The sequence below is a fragment of the Paramisgurnus dabryanus genome, chromosome 11 (genome assembly GCF_030506205.2).
Source record: "Paramisgurnus dabryanus chromosome 11, PD_genome_1.1, whole genome shotgun sequence".
NCBI lineage: Eukaryota > Metazoa > Chordata > Actinopteri > Cypriniformes > Cobitidae > Paramisgurnus > Paramisgurnus dabryanus.
Window position 1 is genome coordinate 26365066 of NC_133347.1, and position 18030 is coordinate 26383095.

General features: G+C 35.1%; 1 protein-coding gene across 1 annotated transcript; it reads right to left on the reverse strand.

Moving 5' to 3' along the window:
• Positions 1-17140, reverse strand: ube2d4 (ubiquitin conjugating enzyme E2 D4). Its single transcript, XM_065247632.2, has 7 exons — positions 16786-17140; positions 10758-10821; positions 9871-9902; positions 8982-9059; positions 8774-8879; positions 5424-5517; positions 1-2772 (listed from the first exon to the last, which is right to left on the reverse strand). Exons 1-7 carry the CDS (start codon positions 16807-16809, stop codon positions 2727-2729), a joined length of 444 nt encoding a protein of 147 aa, XP_065103704.1. The 5' UTR covers positions 16810-17140; the 3' UTR covers positions 1-2726.
• Between the last annotated feature and the right edge of the window lie 890 nt (positions 17141-18030).

Here is an 18030-nt window from a genome sequence, read left to right on the forward strand (position 1 = left end):
TAAAACAAAAGGAGCTTTATTCACTAAAGTTGACACCTTGGAGGTTAGTCTCAGCTATACTGAGTCTAGTTTTCATGAGAGAGCAGGTTAGATGACAGGGCCTTTATAGCACATACAGTTATCAAGAAGTTATTATGGCTCTGTGTGTGTGTGTTACACAGAAAAGTACAGTACCTATCCAATAGTTAAAACCCAAATCCAAAGGTAAAACACAAAGGTTAACAATACAGTACAGCTGCTTATACAATGATGTTAAGGCTGGAGTTTTATTGAAGGTCTCGGGGGAGGTGAATGGATAAAAATATCCCTGATATCTTGCAAATAGCTGCGGGAGAAGGTTGTAGCCCACCAGAGTGCAAAGCATGCATACTGCCTTAGCGCAATCTCATAATAATGTTGTAACTCGAATTGCCAGATGAACCATTATACAGAACACAACACATTAAACCAGACTGAATTCATTTAAACCAATGACTGGAAGACAACAAATAAATAGCGAATAAATAAATACATTTAAACGTTCTAAAAGATGTGTAACCATTAAGTGATGAAAATAATCAGGGTAAAAGATGGCACTTAAGCCTTTGAGTCAAGGGAAAGTTGGCATAATTTTAAACATTCAAAAAATGTTATACAAATTTGACCCAATGGAAATTATGTCCTCCTAAAGAAACATTGTCATTTACTCCCTCTCATGTCTTTAAAACCTGTATTCATTTTTGAGAAACACAAAAAGAGTTATTTACTAGGGCTGCATAACAACTAGTCGCAATTCATCGTTTGCAAAAATAAAAGTTTTGCTTACATCATATACATGTGTGTATAATAATTTTGTATATATAAATACACACACATGTATATTTAAGAAATATTTACATGCGTATATATATATATATATATATATATATATATATATATATATATATATATATATATATATTATATACACATGTAAATAAATATAAATACTTAATATATACACATTTTTTTCTTAAAATTATACATGCATATGTATTTATGTATACAAAATTATTATACACAATACACACATATTAGTCGCAATTAATTGTTATGAGCCCTATTATTTACAGTAAGCTGCTTATTTTGTCAGGTGGTTCTTTGCCTCCGCGCCAGGAAGTTAAAAACCTTCAATGCAAGCCATTGATTATCCCTTAATTAACAAATCCATCCTTATTGTAAAGCCATCCCGAAAATTCTGCAGTCACTTGAGGTTGAGTAAACGATAAACTATCCCTTTAAAAACACATCCAAAGCCAAATCAAATGTCTTGTGTGGCAGTACACAAATATGGTGCTAAAGATAATCCTGACAACATTTAGCCCTTTTCAGGGAGTCTAGTAACCTAGTAAAATAGAGGCATGGGCTTTTCAAGAGCAGCACCGGGGGAAAGTGAGATCTTCACACTTTTCAACCTTACAGTTCCTTTCCTGTCGGGTGTAAACATCTTGATAAACAATAAATCTACAGTACAAGTACTTAAGTCTAGCACCTGTGCTGGTCACATTAAACGTACCATCTACTCAGTCAAGACGTTAGTTATATTAGTAACTACAGTAACAAGAGTATCTAAAGATTAAGAATTACACTCTTGCAGATAGATCTGTAGAAGAGATAAATGCTAAACAAGTGAAAAATATTGCATTCATACGCTATGACCTACCCTTTGCCTGCAAATATGAAAGGGGATTTATCAAATTTGGCAGAAATGGTGGCGTTATCTTTTTCGTTCACATTTTTCTCCCCTTCTTTTGCAAGCAATTGTGGGCAAATTTTTAAGACAGGTATACAAATCTGCTGATTTCTAAAGCAATTTTACAATAATTATCAAAACAAATACGTACACATCTGCCATATCATGCACATGCAGCTGAGGTGAATATCAAATGAGTTAAATCTGAAACAGATTAAATGAAAAATATGTTGAAAAGAGATATGACTATAACCAACTAAACTGTTTAAATTAAAAATGTCAAATATTTCCCTTTTTTACAGCACAAAGTTGTAGACCAGCTCATCCATTTTTTTTGACCGCAGTCTGTCAAAATGTCTATTTGCTCAATTACCTTTAGCTTTTAATCACATTCATAGTGTTTCATGAAATGTCACGACTTGAAGTCGGCTGGCGGAGTCTCAAGCGAGGTCTTTTTCAAACTGTTCAAACATAATAGTTTTACATTCTGTCTGAATCCATTGAACCGAGTCAAATTTTAGTACCCATATTCAAAATGATTCCCATAGACTCCAATGAGATGACCAGGCCTGCCTCGCCAGTATTAATTCAACTTCCTGACATATCATCATTCGGCAAAACATAATAGTGACATCAATAAGAGCACATTAACAGAGGTGACAAGTTAAAGAATGGCAACATTAACACGAAGAAAATACACAATAATAACAATAATAGAACTAACAGTAGTACAAGTCTAACATCCTGGGTTGTGGTACCCCGAGGTTTGTCCGGTTTTACAGTTTTCCTGGAATATTCCAGGGTAGGCCGCTCTGACACTGGGTCTGGGAGAACGGCACATGACAGCGGATTCACCAGCCTCCTCACCTCCGCTTTCTCCTGGCTCCTCTCTCCAAGGGTTTGTTGTTTAGTTGTCCCCACCCCTCAACATTCACTTATTTTTACTCCTCTTGTTAAAAGTAAAAACACGTTTCTTTGTCCTTTTGCTTCTTTAGTGTTTTAGTCACAGGCACTCTTACATGGCGTATTTTTGCGTCCATTCTCTTGCTAGTCTGTTGTACCTGAGGACAAAAAGGCAAACACCCTCATGATGTGTTTATGGCATACAGTTTGTGTCTACAGAAATATGTAGTATGTGCAAATAAACGACTTCAGCCTGTGAAAACCCAGCATTTTAACATAAAATCATCCTACATAATGTAAAGAACATTCTGTAAAAATTAGGATTGTCAAAATATTAATCGCGAAAAAATAAAAGTTTGTTTTTGAATAATATATTTTATATATATATATATATGCAGTACTGTGCAAAAGTCTTAGACCGCCACTACCACCAGACTTGTTGTTTTAGAAGTTTTAATGTCCATACATAAATATTTTATTTATCATATTCTTATTTATTATATTCAGATACATACAGAAAATACAGGAATTATGTACAAAAAAATCAGAGCTGAAATAAATAAAATATTAAAATTTCAGGAATAAATCATGTCTTCTTTAGGCATTGTCGGTATTTAGTGTGACCTCTCTTGGCACTAAACACATCTTGAGCTTTTTGAGCAGAATGAAGTAAAAAGACGAATTTCTTTAAAATTAGAAATTAGGATTTCATTTTATTTAGGTTTAAGAGATCCTTCAGTTTCCTGCTATTGCTAAGTGGAAGTTGCCTGACTACGTCAGACTTCGTACTTCCGCTAAATTTCATTACGCTACTGTACTCAGTCTGAGATACCTCCCATTCAAACCATAGACTGTAAAAAAAAAGATGGACGACACCTGTTCGCTCTCTTCCATTGGTGAAAAGTGAAGCCGCCAGTGTCCCGATATGGCGCTGACATCTTGGGTCTTGAGTCTGCGCAGTAGCGATTTCGGGACCAGTCATGCGCAGTAATGAGCAGAAAGTGAAGCCGCGAAATCAAAACCCCACCCTCGCTCTCGTAGAATGCGCATATGACACGATATCACAGCTGTCAATCATGACGTGACACCACCGTTTTTATATCATTAAATAACTAACTAAACACAAACCTATTTTAAAAACAAACATTTGAATTTACATCAGCGTGATAAAAACTACAGTAAATGACAGAAACCAGCTTCGGAAAAAAGATAATTGAAGTGTAATTAATTTTTTTGGTTGGTCTCAAGTCCCATTGAATAACATGGGGAGGCGGGGTTTATGACCTATACTGGGACCAGTCACTGGGGGGGATCGAGACGTTTTGGCTTCACTTTTCAGGGCTTGATTCAAACCATTTTCGAGACGGCCGTCAAATCAACGAACAGAGGGCGGGCTGAGAGCCGTGACGTAAGACGCTAAACGGCAGCACCGAATGTACGGTTGTGGAAATGGAGGCACAGAAAGCTATTCACTTTGTTGTGGAGAACCGGCACTTGCCAACTTAAGCTCGAACAAGAAGAGTGTTTGTTAAACATTTTGAATGGAGATTACGGTATGTTGTTTTCACATCATACGTTTATTTTACAGCAGAAATTCGATGCGGCTGAGCCTGCGCATAACGCACATCATAACCAAACGTTATGTGATTGGCTTACGTCTAATGATTTTAAACTTCAGACAAGCCCCTCCCACTAGAAGGAAAACGATTGTCAATTATGCCCAGCCAGACTCTGTCTATGAAGCGAAGCAAAATGCCCAATTGTAAAAATATGTAATTAACCTTGACATCTTTGATGCTCCTAATCTCATCATTACATTATGAGACTTTAGCCTGGATTTCACAGACAGGGTCATAATCTTCCACAGATGTTCAACATGTTTTTTGTGTCATACTGTAGTTTGGTTTGTGTAGTTGGGTTGAAACTGTGGATCAGAGTAAATATATGGGTATGCTCAAGTTCATTTGTGGAGCTAATATGTGGTGGTAAATCACTATGACATGACAAAATTTGTGATAGATCCCAAAAATTAATATATACATAGTTATTTATAGTTACAGTAATGCTATTATATTGCAAAGGCCATTCAGTACAGTGGGAAAACAGCATTTAAAGAAATGCTGCAAAACTTTGATAAGCAGTATGAACTGCCAGATAAAACATTTCCACAACAGCAATTCCAAATTTAGGGAAGTGAAGGATGTTATTCTTAAGGATCTGTAAGGAATTTTTTTTTACAGCCACGATAGACATGTGGTCCAGTACTAACTTTACCTGTTCTGAAATAGTTTATTTTATTGCATTTTTATTTTCAGTTATTTTTCAGTAACTTTATTGTGTTTATTTTTCTTAATAAGAATTTTCAGTTTTGAAAGATATATTCATTAAATAATTACTTTTAAATATGTGTTATGTCCCAGGTAAACCTTGCAAAAATGTAATTTAAATAATTACAACGTGTGAAAAAAAATTTCATGAAAAAAAAAATGCACGAGAATTAAATGTCAAAGCCCTAACAGGCAATTGATCGTCATAATCGTCACAATTTATTAGTTATTTAACCATCAGCTAAATTTGATAATCGTGACAGCTCTGATACGTCTAATATTTTATATTTACTTGTTAAACAACCAAACTGCAGACAGATAAATATAGATAGAGATAATAAAATGTTTTCTATTTTTATAGTTTTTTTCTGATTCAATAGCTGCAGTGAAATAAATGTTACAAGTACTCACAATGTCAGACTACTCAATCAAATCAAGTGTGAAGTCTTACCGACATGTGCATATTAGAAAAAGTCACTTACTTTTCTCTGTCTGCTTTATATGTATGTGCGATCTCAGGTACAAGGGGGTCGTCTGGGTTTGGGTCACATAACAGGGAACAGATGGACAACAACACTACAAAAAATGTAGGAGAACAGATTAAATACAGAAACATCATTATAATCTCTCAAACAGCTACTGTGTCCAAAGCAAGAGTCAAAATAAATGTTAGGTATTTTAAACAGTTCAGGTACAAAATTAATTTTGGTGCTCAAACGTCTGCATTATTGTACTAAAATTATTATTCGTGAATGATGAATAAAATTGTTTGTTTGGTTTTCTTTGCACACACGTGTTCTCGTCGGGTCATAATATTATTATTTAACTACTGATGGCACATAGACCTTTTTGGTGACATCCTTCATTCTTTTCTGGGCTTGATTGTGAAAATCAAACTGCAGTCAAAATCCTCCCGGTTCTCATCAAAAATATCTAAAATGTGTTTTGAAGATAAACAAAGGACTTGGTGGTTTAGAACGACACAGGGGTAAGTGATTTACAATTGTAATTTTAGGGTGAACTAACCCTTCAATGGAATCATAAAAGATCCAAAAAGGTCCATGTGATAATGAACCAATGTTCACAACATTGAGACACATAATTTTATGTCTCACTGAAGATTTACTGCATGTCTATGTTTTCTTACTCACTCTTTGTTTGCTTGCCATAACAAACAGTTTCCCGTAGACTGATTTAAACTAGGTCATTACTTAGAACAAAGAGTAAACACTAAGGTCCAACAGCATCGCCCACACTGGGATCAGCTATTAGTCATAGATGCCAAGATTTACAGTACTCAAAACAAAAAGTGATTCCAACAAACGCTCATGACGCATGAGACTGAAACACTGATTATTTGTTTGCATACCAACAAATGTGCCAGTATATTACACATTGCGTTACAATTAGAAATAATATACAGTTCAGTATTCATATCTGAAATATTTTACGTTCCACGCGGTAAAACTTTCACTGCAAAAACATTGGGGTCTTTTGCGTGCACATCAAAACATTAAGAGTGCTTTCACACCTAAGGGTTTGTTTTAGAACCTGGTGCGTTTTCTTTTGGGTTCGGTTCGTGTAGGCATATGTGAACACAGCAATCATGCTTGTATTGTACCAAAACAACTGATACGAGACAACCTGAACAAGGTGGTCTTGGCCCAATTGCAAACAAACAAAATCTTGAACGGTTCGCTTTTAGTGAGAAAGCAATCCAACCCAAAACACCAATAAACCAGGCTGTATCACCTGTGAAATTATTATTATAATTATTTATATTTAATTATTATATCAGTATTACTGTGTCACACGTGTCCTTGTGTTGCTTGGGACTATTATGCCGAATCGTTTTCGAAGAACTACATTATTTGAATTATTATTTGGTTATTAGTTGCAATTGCTTTATGTTCTGGGGTCTTATTGCTTTATTAACCATGAACATATCAAATTTCGCCACTAAAAAACCAAAGCACGCATTTTCATTTTAAAATGTCTTCTAATTGCTCTTATTCGCAATAGGAACATGATAAGAATGTTGTACCATCAAAACTTTGATTCCTGCTCAATGCAATATGTAAGGGATAATCCACGGCTAGCCATGCATTAAAGGGTTTTAATGCACGACGTAGAGGCGAAGAACCACCCGACGCGTAGCGGAGGGTGGTTGCCTCTGCGAAGTGCATTAAAACCCTTTAATGCATGGCTAGCCATGGATTATCCCGCTTATACCTTGGTTATTTGCCAAGTTAAAGCTGTAATTAATGTTTACAGTGTAATTCTTTAACAGATGGGTAAAATGACGGTCATTTTCTTAAGTTAAGGCTCGCACTCCGTCCACTTTAAATAAAGTAGTGCCATTGTATTGCTTTTATTTAAATGAGTTAAATGAATGACATTAAATGAAAACAAAAATCAAACAGTTGGAAATTTCGAAGCGATGTTTTAAAAGAGATAGATAGAGAACTGAAAGAGAAGCACCAGAGAGAGAGAGAGAGATGCACTTTAAAGAGAGACGTGACGCACTCACGTCTCTCTCGGTCGCTCTCTCTCTCTCTCTCTGCAAATGTAACTGTGTTACTATGGTTACCAATGTTTATAGTAGCGGATTAATTTCTAACTGTAATCAAACTGACTGGAACTACCTGTGCATTAAACGGTTTTAACGCACACCTTCCAGCCAATCAGAATCGAGTATTTAAACAGACCATGGTATAAAGTATTATAAAGCAATAAAAACAGATGCACAGATGTCATATTAATAAAGTTTTTTACGTTTGGGAATATTACCTTGTGAAAGCGAACAGAACCAAGAAAAAAATTGTAACATTTTAGAGACTGAAGCCTCCGTTTCGATCTACAGGTGTGAAAACGCTCTTATGGTGCGTTCACACCAGACGCGGAGAAGGCGCCAAGCGCGAGAGATTTACATGTTAAGTAAAAGCAATGATGCGAATAGGCATCCTGCAGCACGGTAAGCGTGAATGCTGCGGTGTGGATGGGGCGTTCCGCACAAATTGAGCATTACGAGCCAATGGTTACTGTCGCTCGTGTAGTTGGAAGTTGCACAGCTTCCATTGAAATCAATGAGATTGCGTCGCTCTGCTCCTCGCTGCTAGTCTGAATGCAGCTTTAGTGCCAATAGGGCATTTTTGCTGCTTCTTCCGCGTCTGGTGTAACGCACAGTAAGTATTTTCAGTCATAAACCTTTCAACATTAAAAGTCCACTGTGTAGATTTTTCGTGGCATCTAGTGGTGAGACTGTGAATTGCAACAAACAACTCAGTCCACAGCTCACCCCTCCCTTTTGAAACGCATAGAGCAGCTACGGTAGCACCCCGCCACAGGGCAAACATGTCATCAGCTCAGTCAACAAAGTGACGAAACACGTCCTATTGAGCAGTTTGTCTTTTTAAGGAGATGAAGGTTAAAAGAATGAACATTCTGCTATTAAATAAACGTTTTTATTTTACAAGCTCATAAATCTCTCCGTTTTTGACACCAAAAGCTTTCCAGGCTCTAAAACGCATTCATTTAGTCAGTTTACGTTTGTTAATATGTGATTCAAGGCTCTGTGCCTGTGATAACTGCCGCAAATTGAGCATTCCATCCTAATCCAGTGACAGTATTGTAATATATCATTAGAGAGATTTATGCTTCCTGCCTGGAACACAACAACACTTCATTTCCTCTTACTTACAGTGGTTACCATGGTGCTACAGCTAGCAAGGCTGTATAACACAATATCCACTTCTCTTCATTCAACTCCATCAATAATTTATTTATTAATGCATTCAGATGTTGTTTATGAAGAAGACAGCAGTAAATGTACCTTTGGAAACAGTAAGTGCAGGTGACCATTGAGATCGGAGGATATCCAGGCAAATACTCCCATTACTGTTAATGTTGGGATGGTAGATTTTTGTTGTAAATGCGACCTGAGGAATCATTCAGATTACTGTTAACTACAGCAATGAATAAACAATGTTTATAAGTCTAAATCTATACTAAACACACCTGAATGGCACTAAACAACTGACCTTTGGTGGTTTAAAGGGATAGTCTGTTGGGAAATGAATTGTAAGAAAGAACACTCCTCCTTGATACGGACTGTCATTCTAGAAGAAAACAAAATGTTTTGTTAATGTTTTGTGCCGTTTATAATGTTTTTTTTACACAACTGCAATGGCCATGGGTCAATAGACTATATTAAAAAAAATTAAAGGGATAGTTTACAGAAAAATTTAAATCACACCTGCATGCATTACTTTTTCTGAGAAACACACATATAAATATTTTGAAGAATGTTTGAAGATCACGGGCACCATTGACTTCCATTGAAAGAAAAAATAATGCTATGGAAGTGAATGGTGCCTCTGATCTGTTTGGTTACAAACAATCCTCAAAATATCTTCCTCATAACAAATAAATTTTTATGGGTTTGAAACAACTGAGGGTAAGCAAATGATGACACAATTTTAATTTTATCCCATTTACATAATTAAAATATTTAATTTAAATTTTTCATATAGCACTTTAACAATGTTGCATTGTTTCAAAGCAGCTTTACATAAAAGAAAAGGAACCAAAGAAAACAGGAAAATAATTAAATTAGGTGTAAATATAAACATATATTTAAATGCCAACAAACCACTTTAATGTATAATGTATGTGAAGGTCAGCCAATCAAGCAGGGGTCGTTTACATAAACATTTTAAAGGCAAAGTAACAGCCCAATATACATTACAGGTCAGGGAAAGTGTTGAAAATGTATCTAATCGATGATCTAAAAAAAAAATTCTGTAAAACGTACATTTTTGAACTTTATAAATACTGATAACATTTTAAATACAGCTGCCTTAAATTAATAATAAACATTTATAAGTGTGTTCATTTGAAAGGATTTGGAGAGAGAAATGGTCTACTTACCGGCCCCATTATTGTTGCCTGCCAGTGAAACACTGAAAAAAAAAAGTTTGTTTATATAAAACCAATAAACCAATAACACTGAAACGGATTAAGAACTTGACAAAAATTTCTGAGAAAGTTTCATTTGTGGATTGACATCAAAATATGATGTAGTTTTGATTTTAATGTATTATCCACTTAAAATGCACACACTTTTTGAACCAAATGTTACTTTGATGAAGCAAATGATTCCTTGTTAAACAAAGGATCTTATTTTTACCAACAGTGCATCTTATTCAAGTGCCGCAGGATGACGTATTTTGTAGGCAAACCCAGAAGTTAGCTGGTTAACTGGTTCTCTCGCAAAAAAGCCTATTCATTTTCCCATAGACTTTTGGATTATTGCAATCGTGTTTAAAAAAAAGTAAAGACACTTACACATTTTGTCCAACAACGTAATCTTTACAGATGAATACAAATTTTATGAATTTTGAAGTTTAAATGCATTTACTAGAAATGCTGAATTCTTACTTCAAAATTCATAAAAGTTGTGTTCATCTGTGAAAACGAGTAAGTGTTATTTTTTGCAATAATCCAAAGGTCTATGGGAAACATTAATGGGCTTTTTTGCAAGGGAACCAGTGTCCCGCCAACATCCGGGTTAGCTTACAAAAATATGTCATCCCTGCAACACTCTATATTATAGTGAAACTGTTTAAATATCAGGGTTATTTTTCTTACATTTTCTCCATTTCTCTTTCAAAGAAGAAAGTAAGTCAGTTTTGTTTGCTTTTGGGTAATCTGTTCTTTTCATGGGGGCTCTATTTGGCTTCTCAGAGTAAATGTGTGTGAACACTGATCCAAACATCTAAAATCTTAGTAAGAAATCTTTAATTCTTTATACTCACGATCTTCTCCGACTGGTCCGGCTGAACATTGGGCTGGTGGATCTCTCTGTAGGTCTGTCAGTTCCTAAAGAAAAAGGCATAACAGTTATATTTTGATCTGTGATCAAACTGACCTAATCAACATGTAAGCACCCTTAACTGTAGATAACCTATAACATGTAATCCAGTATTTAACAACTTGGAAAGAACATTCTTACCCATTTCATATGGCTAATCTAGTTGAAATCTACAAAAAATTTCAAGGTACATGAGCAAAAGGTGGCTTTAAAGGGGACATTTTTAATGTTTAAGTGCAACCCAGTAACTTAGTTTTGGTAAATCATTCTCTGCAAGAATGTGAAAAAAATAAGTCTTTACATTTTGGCTCCCCTTGTGATGTCAGTAGGGGATAATACCGCCCCTTAATCTGCACTATCCAGTAGTGGTGTACCAATTAACCGTGCAAATGCGCGTTTTCTCAATGAATGAATTTGAATGAATTACGGTGAAATCCAGGCACATCCGAACACCAGGGCGCGCTCCCGTGCAGAAACTCCCTTTGTGCCACAGAAGAAGTAGCATTACGAATATATATATCAGCGTTCTTCAAATTGTTTCAGGTGTTTTCATTATAATAAAGAATATTTTGAATGATTTTGTTTAACGAGTGTTGCTTTTTAAATGCACGTTATACACAACTCCGACTCATAATGATTTTAGATTGATAAGGACTTCCCACCGTCCATATGCCGTAGTACACGCACAAGCTGTGCATGAAACAAAGAATCGCAGCCTTGCGATTCAGAATCGATTTCAGACAGGCATTTTTAATGGGACACACGGTTGAATCGTTACATCCCTACTATCAACGACTATCCAAAATACTACTTAGTAGGGTTGTGCCTATTAATTTTTTTAACTAATATTAAGCATATTACTAGTATGGCCCTGTTATAGATTCACATCTACATTGTATTTAAATCAGGGCATGTTTCTGAATCATTCACCTGAAATAGGTCTATCCCATCTCTCATTCCCATTGCCATGCTATTGTTTACCAATTAAGGTCGCCCTGTACTGAAGATTAAATTTTAATTGTTTGTTTATATGTCTGTTTTTATATGCATTATTTGCACATTATGTGCAAATTCATGTGCAAAATCATCAGTCAACAACATTGCTTAGTATTTTCTCCTGAAAAATTGGAGTATTCCAAAGACAGTCTCGTTTCCGTGGCTTGAAATCCCTTCAGTTTCCAACGTAACAAAGTAACCAATCATATTAACACAGTTGAACGAGTGAATCAGTTATTTGAGCAATAGATAGTATGTAAATGGTAAATTTATATAGCGCTTTCATAGACCAATGGCCATCCAAAGCGCTTTACAATTTTGCCTCACATTCACCCATTCACTCACACATTCATACACCGACGGCGGTGTCAGCCATGTAAGGCGCCATCCAGCTCGTCGGGAGCAGCTGGGGTTAGGTGTCTTGCTCAAGGAGCCGGGGATTGAACCACCAACCTTCCGATTTGTAGACAATCTACATGAACCACTCAACCACTGCCGCCTTGTATGTACTTGTATGAATGCTGCATAGGCTCGCCACTGAAACGATTGCAGCACATCTGCTTCAGCTCTACTTCTGTGATACTCACACATACAGCGTGAATGCACTAACCGGTTAACATCAGCGCTAAAAAAAAAATTTACTCCAAGCACGCAGTTCATACATGCATTGTGTGAAAACAAACTTATGTGTCATATACAGTACAAGATATACAAATTGGTAAAATGAAGATGTTGAATTGCACATGTGGCTTTGCATGGTTAAAAGACAGACATCTATTGCCAATTAGGGTGTTCTCACTTTTGTTGCCACCTATTTTGAAATTATTGGCTGTATGTTAAGTTAATTTTAAAGAACAGTAAATCTATAAAGCTATACAAGCAGCACATTGACTACTCTAAAACATGTCCAAATTTAATGTCTATAGTATTGTCCCTTGAGAAGATATACTAAAATATTTGCTGAAATGTGAGGGGTGTACTCACGTTTGTGACATACAGTTTATATCTATGGTTTGAGGTGTTGTGAAAGAGTGGAGGCGGGGACTCATTTGCATATTATTAGATATGCTAGACTAATTAATGCAAAGGGGTGTAGAGTTATATTCAAGCTGTTTAAAGCATAAAGGAAAACCATTGACATATGTTATTATAAAGCTCAAGGATGAGTTTCAAGTGATAAGATTATCAACTAAGGGGGACTTTAAGGGGTTCTATTGCTAGAAGTTGCTGTGTGACTCACAATGCCTGAAAGGGCTCTCTAAAGATAGACGTAGAGCTGTCAGCTGTTCACCAAAAACACTTTAAATAACAAGACACGTTAAACACACACACACACACTTTAACTTATTACGTTAAGCAATTTCAACTTGCTTTTATTAGTTACGACAACTCATAAGTAGCAAAGTCGCCACCATTGTTTGCAACACTAAAGCAAGACCTGTCAGATACTGTGAAAACAATCTGCAGAGACTGCCACAATGAAAAGGTGAGTCTGTACAGAGCCCCTTCCCCAAATGATGTCAGTCGTTGACGATTGGGTCAAATTGTGTTGTTTTTATTATTTTTAATATTTGCATTAACAAATTTCCTTTAAATTTATTAAAGACAAGGTCTAATATGTTTAAAGGCATTAATTTCGAACCTTTTAGTGACAATATAACACAAAAATTTTTTTTAAGGTTTTAAAAAATATAATTACTGTAATAATTTGAAACTGTGAACACCATAGCATGTTTTACTAAAATAAATGGAAGTCATGATGGCTAAGTACGTTTTTTATTTATCATACATAATGAAACTAGTGATGCACCGATGTATCGGCCGCCGATATTTATCGGCCGATTTTTGATGAATTTGAAACCATCGGCATATCGGCAATAGCAGGAGAAAGGCCGATACCGATTGTTTATTAATTAACTGCACAAGAAATCCATTATATGTAAAAAATTGAGTTAATGTTGTTAATAAAATAAATGCTGAATCGCAAAAACCACCTTTGAAGGTTGTCATGCTGTCTTATTATATTTGTTTTAGCTTAATTTGTGCCTCTCTTATTATGTTGGTCAGTTGAATGTTTATTAGATCCAATCCATGTTCAGTAAAAATAATTTGATGCAGAAATAAACTAGCTAATAGGCCAACTGTATAGTATTGTATACAAGTGTTTAATATCGGTATCGGCCAGAAGTTGCCTGTTTAAATCGGTATTGGCCGATCAAAAAATCCTATTGGTGCATCCCTAAATGAAACATTAATGAACTACATTTTAATAGAAAATTATAATGTAAGAAAAAATTCGGTAATGCAAAAATGTTTCTTCAATCAAAAACAATTTTATATAAATATCTGTGTATGTGTAATCAGTCCTTTAAAATGTTATGGAGGACTTCTTTTGTCCACTATTTCTTTAATTTTATTATATACAAATTTGTTCTTTTCCATTATTTGTCATTTGAGAATGTTTAGTAACGTCCAATTATTGTTTTCAGATTTTTTTATTGTACAAAAATAATTCATTCCTATGTAAAAAATTATTCTTTGTGCAAGGTAGAGAACACAATTATGTTTGTTATGATCATTTTTTGGGTTATCAAATTAGATGTTGTATTTAAAATCTTTACTGTCATCATATATCAGTGGTTTCGTGAGAATGACCCCCCATATGACCACAATGTACTTGTAATCTAATGGCTACTTCCAGTACTGCATCATGCCACAAAGCTCAGATCATCTAAATCTGGTCTGTTGACAGTCTGGTGCACTCAAACAACCTCCAGTCACCAGATGTCAATCCAATAGAGATTCACATCATGAATGTGCAACAACATCATGGAACAATTGAAGAATCTGAGAAATATCTGAAGAGTTTGGTTCCAAAACACAATAAATCCATTTTGATTAATTTGGGGAAAAAAACTATATTTTCTTTTGCAAACTTTCACATAGCATCTTTAGGTTATAATAACATTAAAAATTCAAATCCATAATTAGATTTTCAAAGATTTATTATAAAAACTGATTATTTTCCCACAAAATTCAATAAATCCATTTTTTTTTCACAATGCTATAAATCTATTGAATCAATATATAAATGAGCATTCATCTTTGCCATGTTATATTCATTTAGTTGACTAGTGGTATACACTAATGCCATTTAATGTTTATTATTATTATTAATCAAAAAACTTACTTTGTCATATTAAGAACACTGTCATTGCTGCTGTCATCCTTGAGACGTTATCGCAAAACTTTTTGGACAGCAATAATCTATAAAATGTTTTAGTCCTGCTCGAGTTTCGTTGTGTTTGAGTAAAATAATGAAACATTTTTTTATAAGATCCCCTGAGGTCAATGTGTTAGCATAACAGAAGCTTGATGCTGTCGGGAGAACAAGCAACAGCCGACATTTTCCTTTGCCGGAGTGCCTCTTGTGTAAATTATTCGATTTTGATGGCTTACGTTTCTTCCCCGCCACAGAAAACCACCACAGGTTTATCAATGCCATCAAAACTATTATTTTGTTTTTGTTTGTTTGTTGATCGCCGCAATTATTGTTTACAATGCATGAGTGGATTTATTGCATTCTGCAGAGAAGGAGAACTGACATTTAATCACAGTTTGGAAAAAATAGAGAACAGATGACAGAATAACACTGCGGATATCGGATTTTGCTTAAAATTAAGAATTGACTTTTTAATATCGACCTGATACAATACTGATTTTGGTGTTTGTTTTTTTTAAAGGGCGTTTATCGCGTTTTGTAACCAAACTCTTCATTTGTTGAGTTTATGTTACAGAAAAGCAATTGGGGTCTAACCTGGTCCACACAACATGTACTCATAAAGTGGCTAATAGATGTATTATAACTCATGTCCGAACTATAGGCTATTTGTAGTTGTCAAGCAATGTTGCAATAATACATATACTTGCTAGTTTCTAAAAGTGGCACCAAAACATACTTTAAAATGATCACTGATACAACAACAACACATAAGATGTCAAGGTAAAGCTATGATATCAAGGTAAAGCTATATCTGTGTTGCTTTAAGTGACATAAACTTCATTGTCTATTGTTGACACTCTTTAGGGACCCATTGTTGATGTAACATGACACCCTACAGATTTATGAAACTTTAAGGAACTTAACAAACAACACAGGGTGACCCCTTCGTAATCTCAAAGAGGTGAACACATATTTAGTCAAATTTGCCTTCATTCCCTAACTAGCAGCAGTATGAACTAGCTTTTGTGACTTAATGCATAATAATATGCATTAAAATCCCGAGGGAACGTTTATTGCTGTTTGAGTTTTAATATAAAACGCCGGGTCAGGTTAAGAAATCCCTGACAGCAATAACCAGTTTCAATGTGATTAAAGTCGCCTGTTACTCGTGCAGGGTGGCGAATCTGTTAAAAATACCCTCCGCTGTCCTAGTGCCCTATTTGCAGCGCCATATATGGACACACTGACATTGGGGTTCAGCATTTGGCAACTTGAAGCAGTTGTTGTCCATCACGCATGCGCATCAGATGCGCTTCTCTCATACGATGACCGACAACTAAAATATGTATTCTAAGAACCATTTTAACATTTAAGCAACGCCTGGTGCACTTACGTAACACAAGTTATTCATGAAAGCCCCTGTCAAACCCCTAGTCGTATGTTAATAACAGTTACATCTAACGTTACACATCCTTATTTCACAACATCGCATAACAATAATATAAGTTGCCGTTTCCAGATTGCGCAACGCGATCAACCTTGAGTAAATAAAACGGTCTATAAAAAAGGGGCAGTGAACATAATTTAATTAAAAAAAAACCCCAATATGCGACTGTCGAGAACATGCATCCACCATTCGTCTTTGTCTAACCAGATGGGAACAAAAAATGAGAAAAGTGCGACTGCTTTACATTAACCGAGGCCTATTATGTGGACAATTATCTAGGCAAACACACAATAAACACAAACTCACCTTCTGGATTCTTTTCAGCGCCATTTGCTCGCTTTACGACACACTGTTTGATCCAGTTGTGGTACTGTTGGCCTGTACAGTTTGGATGAGACCGCTGCTGTTGTCTTTCCCTCACGGTGTCACACGTCCAGTTTATAAAAACACAAATACAAAAGCTCAGATTCAGGCATTCACGAGGCGAATTAAACACTAGTCTCTGGTTTGAGTGGTTTGAGAAATTGTTACCCAGTCTAACCTCACTGACACTTTCTAGTGCATAACTAGACATCAATACAGTGATATCGCGATAACTGCGACGGCGTTCGATGACTTCGCGCATACAGAGCTGTGAATCCTGGGAAGTGTAGTCCTATTGATGTTACAAATACGTATTTGGCGGAAAATAATACGTAATGTAAAAGTTGTGATCCAGAAACTGACAAATGGGAGTTGTTTGCTTATATAACAACTTTTTGGAATAGCCGTGTTGATGGTTTGATAAGGCATAGAATTTGAAAATTACCTCATAAATATTTATTAACAAATAAAGTAAAAGAAATATATTTTAAACTCATTTATAAATATTAACCCAGTAAATATTTCCTTGTAAACAGATTTAATTGTGACATTGACATTTGTTTTTTTGTGGTCAACATTTTTTCATTTGTTTTGAAGTTGTCCTTATTCAAAAAGTTTTGGTTAGATTTGTGCTCTTTTGTTAGAGTTCATATTTTGCCCAGCTTTAAACTGTGTTTTGAAAATATTTTATTAGTTTTTTTTCTCTTATGACATGTCATTACATAAGGAATATTATTTGATTAATGTGTTACTTTTGTTGGAAAAGTTTACTATACATACATTTACAAAAGATTATAAACCATTATTCTGTATTTTTCTATTAGAAGTTAAGCAATACCTAAAATCTATTTATAATCTGATAAACAAGAAAGCTGTTAAATGTATTAATGTATGTCAGCATTTCCATGTTTTTATTTAATTCTTTTTCTCTTTCATCCATTGGCTAATGTAAAAGTGTTGAATATGTTTGATTCAATAAAACAACATGTGACAAGAGACAACAAATAGTCAAACAAGTGTGTTGTTTGTACTGCTTGAATCAAAACAATACCCGTAACAGTTACACAACCACGATCATTCCTGAAGAAACAATAAAACACTTTTTTACTGTGACTGGGAGGCCATAAAACTCCTCATATTAACTATAATCATGAAACAAAAATCGCACTACACTGTAAAAAAATTCCG

Coding starts and splice junctions, on each gene's coding strand:
- ube2d4 (XM_065247632.2), bottom strand. CDS start 16,809: ATGGCGCTGAAAAGAATCCAGAAG. Junction 10,822..16,785: donor CGCTGAAAAGAATCCAGAAG/GTGAGTTTGTGT, acceptor CTTTTTCTTTAG/GAACTGACAGACCTACAGAG. Junction 8,880..8,981: donor ATCCCTTTAAACCACCAAAG/GTCAGTTGTTTA, acceptor ATGATTCCTCAG/GTCGCATTTACAACAAAAAT.